The sequence below is a fragment of the Dufourea novaeangliae genome, unplaced genomic scaffold, assembly GCF_001272555.1.
Source record: "Dufourea novaeangliae isolate 0120121106 unplaced genomic scaffold, ASM127255v1 scaffold365, whole genome shotgun sequence".
Taxonomy (NCBI): Eukaryota; Metazoa; Arthropoda; class Insecta; order Hymenoptera; family Halictidae; genus Dufourea; species Dufourea novaeangliae.
The window spans coordinates 4,048-12,439 of NW_015374233.1; the positions used below are offsets into that span (position 1 = coordinate 4,048).

The 8,392-nt window shown below is 37.0% G+C and overlaps 1 protein-coding gene across 1 annotated transcript; it reads left to right on the forward strand.

Annotated features, from left to right (window-relative positions):
• Positions 1-1,518: 1,518 nt before the first annotated feature.
• Positions 1,519-2,382, forward strand: LOC107192406 (the record flags this gene model as incomplete). The annotated part of the gene is made up of 1 exon (XM_015581650.1): positions 1,519-2,382. A coding segment is annotated over exon 1 (864 nt), but the record flags the coding sequence as incomplete, so codon positions are not given.
• Between the last annotated feature and the right edge of the window lie 6,010 nt (positions 2,383-8,392).

Genomic DNA, 8,392 nt, shown 5'->3' on the forward strand with positions numbered 1-8,392 from the left:
TTTTCCCCCTTCCTTTATTGAAGGACGTGGAAGATACGGGGTAGCAACAAGCTATTGTTCGTCAGGGAATCCTCGAGTCGTCGTGGCCGAGTTTCGATATTGCTGATCCGTACGTCCCGTCGGTCAACGTCTCGTCGGCCTACATTACGAGGATTCTCGACTACGCGCGTAGCTTGACGTATCGCTGATTTGACGAATTTCGCTCGGTCTTCGTGTTGCGTAGTAATATAGTAAAAATGTGCAAGGAAAAGAGGTAATATTCCTAACGGGATATAACACAGGAAGCGATGCCGGCAAACGACGTCACTGCAGGCTGCCCTGCAAGTTTCGCTGCTGGATTTCGTGATTGCTCCCGTGCTATTTTTCCTGCAAGTTTTCTAGCTGGCTCGCATGTATAGCGAATCGCAACACAGCGGGCTGTCACGTGATGTGGTCTCGTGGTCTCTCATACTCGTGCGCTGCATTACAAGATCATGTAGTCTCTTTTGTTGCTAGGTAGGTTAACTTTGGTTAAACTTTACTTTCCTGGACCAAAAATTATGGACTTTTGTTATACCTCCTGGTAATATTCAACGAGTAGAATCTGAAAATGCAAGTGGTAAGTTTAGGAATTCAGCGGTTCAAAAGTTATGCATATGTAAACCCAAGCATTTTTAACGTACTATACAGGTTAGTTTAACGCCCTTAACTTTCTCGAGATCGAATTAATTTTTTAATTAAAAAATTAATTCCACCACATATGATACTTATTTTTTCCATTTTCCGTATTTAAAAAATAAATATATGGGATATATATGTCCTGTTAGCCTTTTGTGAGCTATAAATCCGAGAACAATGACGAATTTTAACTCCACAATTAATAAGGCAACAAAAAAGACTACATGATTTTGTAATGCAACACACGAGTATGAGAGACGATGAGACCACATCACGTGGCAGCCCGCTGTGTTCTGATTGGCTATTCATGCGAGCCAGCTAGAAAACTTGAAGGAAAAATAGCACGGGAGCAATCACGAAATCCAGCAGCGAAACTTGCAGAGCAGCCTGCAGTGACGTCGTTTGCCGGCATCGCTCCCTGCACGGCTGCATACACAGCTCCAAGCAAACGATCCAGCAAGAAAACAAGCACCGTGTGCTGCGGGCTTTAAAGAGGCGCTAAGCAAAAGGTGCGCAATTCGAAGTATGCCCTCAAGATGTAAGCCACGTGTGGCAACGTGTTTTTGGTCTCAATTTTTTATTATTCTTTTGTATTGTATAGTCTTAGTTTAAATTTAATAAATAAGTTTATTTCTTTTGCAAACTAAAAAAGGACTAAGGAACATTAAATTAAATCAACCCTTCCTCAAATTCTAACATGGTAGCAGCGGTCCGTGGTTGTTAGTTAAAAAAAAGAAAGGAAGGCGTTGAATGAAAAAGAAAGGAAAAATGGCGGACAATAGAAAAGAAGAATTTGCGTTGCAAGTATTTAACGGCTTACAGTATGATAAGTGAAAGTTCAGACTAAAACTATTTCTTGAAATGAAAGAATGCTTTGAAGTTATTCAACACGAGAACAGGCCCAATGAAATTAAAGAGGCAGATTGGGATAAGAAAGAAATAAGGGCGAAAAACTACATCGTCAACAGTGTAACTGATACACAGCTAGAAATGATTATAAAAGAAACAACAGCAAGAAAAATGATCAGAAAGCTGGATGAAATATACTTAGTAAAAAGCAGCGCAATCAAACTTTTGTGCAAAAGAAAACTGCTGGACTTAAAAATGAAAGAAAGTGAAAATTCAACTGAATTCTTAAATGAATTTGAGAAGCTAATAAATGAACTAGGTAATGCAGGAGAAATCGTAAGTAAGGATGATAAGGTAAATTATTTACTATTGGCCCTACCTGTGAGTCTTTCACATATAGTCGACGTAGTAGATGCATTACCAGACAAAGAAAAATCAATTGAATATGTTAAGTCAAAGCTAATGTTAGAGTATCAAAAACGACAGAGTAATGGGAAGAATGATTTTCAAGCTTTTAATTCCAATATGTCAAAACATAACAAAAATTATAATTCCCAATACAAAAAATTTAGCACTAAAAGGTTCAATAATGAGCAACCAAGCAACTCGAGATTTTTAGAAAATAGAAACAAGACTTATAATCAAATGAGAAATGTTCAACGTTTCTGTAAAAGTAATACAAATTGGCAAGACAGACCTTCAGGACATTATGATTCAAGAGAAACGGCTGGAGCCTCTGAGGTGAAAAATAAAGATAAGAAAAACTCGTTCGAAGTAGAAGTTATGAAAGCAAGAGTTGATACACAAATAAGGGCAAACATGAAAATGGAAGAAAATATTGAATGGCTGTTGGATAGTGGATGCTCAGACCACATGGTAAATACAGATAAGTATTTTTCTAAATGTAAGACATTAGAAAATCCTGTAAATATTAAAGTAGGTGATGGTTTCTCATTAACATCAGACAATATTGGAAATATTGATGTATATTTCAATGTTTATGGAAATTGGATAAAAACTGAAATCAAGAATGTTTATTGCGTACCAAAAATGAAACAAAACTTATTAAGTGTTCCCCGTATATTAGATCATAATAACTATGCTACTTTTAAGAATAAAACTGCTAGGATTTATAATAGTGAAAATAAATTGATTGCAGTTGCAATACGAAAGACAAAATTATTTGAATTAGTTGGAAAAGTAGTAAATAATAAAACTGCTGAAAATATATCTTACACTAGCTTAATGGAAATATCGAAGAAGGAAAAATGGCACAGAATACTGGCCCATGTAAATTTTAGAGATCTAAAACATTTATGCGATCTACAGTTGCTGAGGGATTGCCAAAAAAGATTGAAGATGAATTTTTAAAATGCGAAGTCTGCTTGGAAAATAAAATGACAAATATGAAATTTAAAAATAATGGAAGAAGAGCAAATGATATTTTAGAAATAATACACACCGATGTAAATGGTCCTTTCACTCAAACTGACTATAGAGGTGAAAAATATTTTGTATCATTTATCGATGACTTTAATAAAATTGCTGTAGTTTATTGCATAAACAATAAAAATGAAGTCTATGATAAACTCCTCGACTATATAAATATGATGAGGAACCAAACGGGAAAGAGATTAAAGGAAATCCATTGCGACAATGGGAAAGAATATTTAAATAAAAATCTTTTTTCTCTTCTAAGAGAGGAAGGAATACTCTTAAGACCGTGTCCACCTTACACACATGAATTGAACGGTGTTGCAGAAAGATACAACAGAACGATCATGGATCCTGCAAGATGCTTGCTAGCAGAAGCCAAGATTGAAAATTGACAAAACTCCGTATGAAATTTTATTTAATAAGAAACCTGATGTAACAAACCTACGTATGTATGGAAGTAAAGTTTTCTTGGTAAATTTAATAAATAAGTTTATTTCTTTTGCAAACTAAAAAAGGACTAAGAAACATTAAATTAAATCAACCCTTCCTCAAATTCTAACAGCCTTAAAATAATTAGCTTTGATTTGCGGTATTTTTGTTTGCTGCCAACTTTTCTTCAATTTTCCTAATAACCAATTATGTACAAGTTCGGAGCAAGTTTCAAACAATAAAGTACAAATGTTAATGCCTAAAAAACTGTGGGAACGGGAGAGAAACTGACACCACGTTCGTTTTCGGACGTTCTTTATTCAGCGGCTCTCGTGGACCGCTGCTGTTGCTGGTGCAACACTCGAGATCGGACTGCCCTTTGTGTGCCCTCGCAACGGATCTTGAAGAGGGCCGTAGTCTGACGCATTCAACGAGAACGTTCTCGATTATTGGAAAATGTATACAGACGACGGTTCTCGTCGACCCGAGAACTTTCGCCCGAGTGGTCATAACGCACCTTATCCCGACGGACGGATTGACACGTCCGCCGGTACGTCGTCCCAGCAACACTTCCTATGAGACGGCGTGCTCGTGCTCGTGCCGCTAGAAAACCATAGCCATCTATTTTCGTATTTGACTACAGTTTTGTAGGTAACACCTAACCATAAAAATAGTAAAGCAAATTGGCACAAAGTCTTGCAACAAGATCTATGTCAAATTGAAGGCAAAACCGATACAAGGTGTACGCAGTCTCAACCATTTAAATTACCGAAAAATATATGGCGCCGAATATTAGTGTTTCTTAACAATCTATATCTTCAAAAATTGCTCCCAACTTGCGCCCTCGGAATCTAAAATTGCTCCCATCGCCACGTTTACATTTAACTAGCTGACGTACCCGTTCTTGCGCGGGCAATTTAGTTTGGGAATTAAATTTTAATTATGTTCGGGAATGAGGCACGTACCGAATTCGGTAGCCTTCAAGACGCTCAATAACACCAATCGAACGCTTCGATGTTATTTGCGTAATAATCGCGAATACCGCGTGCGCGTAGTCCGCATATTAGGTCTTGCGCGCAATCCCTCTTCCTGAGCGACTCAGATCGTCAACGCGCTTACCGGTGATCTCTGGAATCTTCTAGCTGTATCGATAAAACGACCACCACGTGCAGACCTTTTTCCCGATAACCAATTCTTATCGTTCACGTGGACCGTAGCTCTTAAGCTATTTCCATTTAAATAATTCAACCGTGTAATATCAAGTATATATAGTTATTTTTATTATTCTAAAGTAAGTGCACATTATTGTTCCGTGTTCGATTAGCTTGGACATAAAGTAAACCACGTGTACATCCATTAAAACCATTACATAATCAGTTCATTTCAACCGCCTCGATCGCAAATCTCCCATACGCGACAACGCCAGGTCCGCAGAAGTTGTTACATAGAGATAGGTTACAATATTATGGAGAAATAAACAGCATAAGATTTTAGATTATGGGGTATAACCTGTTATAACAGATAATTATAAATTATAAAACTATATAGTAAATTTACTTTTCTAATTATAACAGACGTGTACAGACAGTTAGCGCGACCCAAAACCAACTACATAGAAGGGGGTGGGTTCTGGCTTTAATTTTTTGATTTTTTGATTTTATAATTTTTTATCGTTACCTTTTTTTTAGGACAACGCTTCTCTATACACGACATTAGGTGTTCTGGCATAAGGCGAAGGCACATACAGGTTCAGATTAGAACTAACTCGGGAGCACGCTACGTATAGCTGCCCGTGTGAGAAACAATTTTTGCGTAATTCAATGCCAGCGACCTTCAATGTTTGCCCTTGTGGCTTATTAATTCTCATTCTAGAGCATATTTTGATAGGAAACTGAAGACGTTTGAATTGAAATGACAAATCTGAGGGAATCATGGGAATTCAAGGAATTATAACTATCTCTCCTGTAACACATCCTGTAAGAATAGTTGCCTCTATTATATAACTTTTTAGCGATTAACCTGCAAACGCGTTCTATTGCATAATTTAATAGGGTTAGGTTTCTAAGTAGAATTATGGGTGCACCAATTTTCAATTTTAATTCATGGTTAAGAATACCTGACGGGTTTAAGGAATTTAAAAATTCTACGGGATAGTGGACAGCGTCGTCTTGATCTATAACTGTATCTACAGACTTATAAACACACGCTGTCGTTTCGAATTTTCCTAAAACAAAATCATTTATTTTAGTAAACATATCGTTTTTCGGAGCTAAAATGGCTCGTTCCCGAAACCAAGGAAGTAGTGTTGTTAAAATGAGCCTCGAGTCTTGTGCTTTAACAGCTCGAGTCGCGGTTCAAACCCTAAAGGCTCGAACCCTCAAGGTTCGAAGCTTGAGTCGTGAAAGCTCGAGTCTTTAACGCTCGAGACTTTAATCTTGAAGGCTCGAGTCGTATAAATTGTATGTAGTGAAGTAATGTACAGACCTTGGGTTTTCGAAGCCTTAAAACTTAACCTAAAAGTTTTCAGTTTTTAACTCTAATATTACACGAATCTCAAGCTTTTAAAGCTTCAAGGGGGAATAATCCAAAAACGTCCAGAAAAGCGTGGTTTTTGTAAATTAGTTCTGCAACACCCAAACCTCATTAAACTATTACTAATAGGATGATCAAATATATATTTTGGACAATACGTTAAATTTTCTTTTATTACAAAATATCTATGTATACTTGAGCTAGATACACGAGTCATAGGATGTTACGCGTCGAACAAAATAGTTTCTCAATTTGTTCACGGTTCATTGATCCGAGAGACAAAGTTGGGACATTTTTTTCGTTGTTCACGTGATATTCGACTTAATATTTTCGAAAAATTATACTTTGAAAGTATATATAAAAACCTTAATTTTTTCCAATCGTCACTGTGTTATTCCACATTAAGTCTGAAGCTTTAAAATTCAACCCTCTAAAACCCTTAAGTGTTAAATAATGGAATTAACACTCAATCTATAATATTATACTTTATATAGTTTTTAAAGAATACAGCCATGACTGCAAAGACATGAGAGATTGATACCAAGAAAGGGAAATGAAAAATGAAACAAAATAACCATTGAATAGTAGACGCAATGAAACATTGCTAAAAATTTGTCTGTAACGTTCAAAATATAGTATTATCGTCTGAAAACATACTCTTACGCCGTGGCAGTCATAGATGATCGGCAGCAGGATTAATGTACTACGCATGATAAGTTTGCACAATACATATAATCGTATTGTGTAATATATTATTACATGATTCTAATGAGCAATCACTCTTTGGCGCTGTAGACAAAACCAGCAGAAACACGCTCTGCAGTGAACGTGTTAGCCTCGAGCTTCGAGACCCGAGCCTTGCGATGCACAAGAGAGACATTCGATTTCGTAGGAACCAACATGAGCCTCGACAATTGCACAAATGCACTCTTCACGGGTATAGAACTCACGGGTAGACTTCTCTGCAGGGTGGTCTGGTCCGTATAAACACCAATAAACACATTCTAAATGAAAGAATTAGAATTTTAGAAAGTGTGCGATTGTGACAGACGCCGATGTAAACACACAAAATGGCTGCACAAGTCACATTTTGTCAAATATCTCACGATTTAATGGTTTTCTCGTCAAAAGCAGACCAGACCACTCTGTACACCACTATCATACTATCGTGGAAATTCGATTTGAATCACTTTATCACTTCTGGAAGTCCCATTTTGGTTCCTACGATTTGACGCGTCCACAACTCAGAAATAAACAGTGGCATAGTTCAAGGATTCTCCGCTAGAGGCATTTATGGTATTTGTCAGTCACTTTGGCCTGCGTTACCACGAGCATGGATAAAACAGAGGGAGTCGGTAAATGTAACCTCGCAACACGTGGTGGATCGTATCGATTGTTTCGTTACGCTGTTGCCACATGACAATTCTGCCCGTCAGGAGAACGATGGAACACCTACGGCCTACGGCTCGTGGCGAGATTTCGATTCTCGCCGAACGTAGGAAAAGAACGGCGCGAGAGAAAGAAATCCGTGAATTAAACAATACGTACTAATGTGTGCAAGGATGAACTCCTTATTCGTACTTGCAATGATGCTTATTTTTTTAATTAATGAAATTACATACGAGATACTTGACATGATACTCTCGAGGAAGAAATTGTAAAAATGGCACAATATATATTCCGGGTATTCCACATACGAAAAACATGGAATACTATACAAATATCTTGTTGGAAATGATATTTATTTATTTTTTATTGACATAATTGACGCAGGTGTTATATACTTACACAAATATTTCATAAAAGAGACACAAGAAGAACACAATTAATCGCATACGCTCTGTCAATCTTTCATTCGTCGCCCAGCGGAGATAGATTTTGTACTAACAACTGATTGCTGTCGCATGCGTACTTAGCGTATCATCTTCGCTGCGTCTGCACCTGTTCCAGTACATATTTTGTTTTAAAAATTGGACCAAACGACTCGAGTTTTTTTGAGAAGCTAGAAGGATTAACTTATTAGATGACATGTTTTCGTTATTTCGAAAACATTACAATTGTTGGAATAGCGAAGAAAATGGTAAAAATATTAAGAAGTTCTTTCTTCATTTTTTTTCTGATCCTATAGTGAAAATTTAATAAATACCTCTTATACACTTAATTAAGATACATACACGCTGAAAATTGCATGGTATAAGTTACAAACTATTAAAAGTGGTTAGACTTACAAGTTAGAGTTACAAATAAGTTACAAAACTAAAAAACTCGTACTTTCGACTTATATACCTGAAGATTTTTTACTACTTCGGTGTTCGTAGCTTCTTTGCTTTGACCGACGAATTTTGTTATGACTGGGCCCGATAATGGTGGCCTGACCTAGGTCACTCTGAAAGTCACCATCGGGTGACGATCGAAAACGAAGAGATAGGAATACTGTTTCGTTGGACGTCGACTAGAATGGTCATAAAACCAGCTTTCGATTTCACTA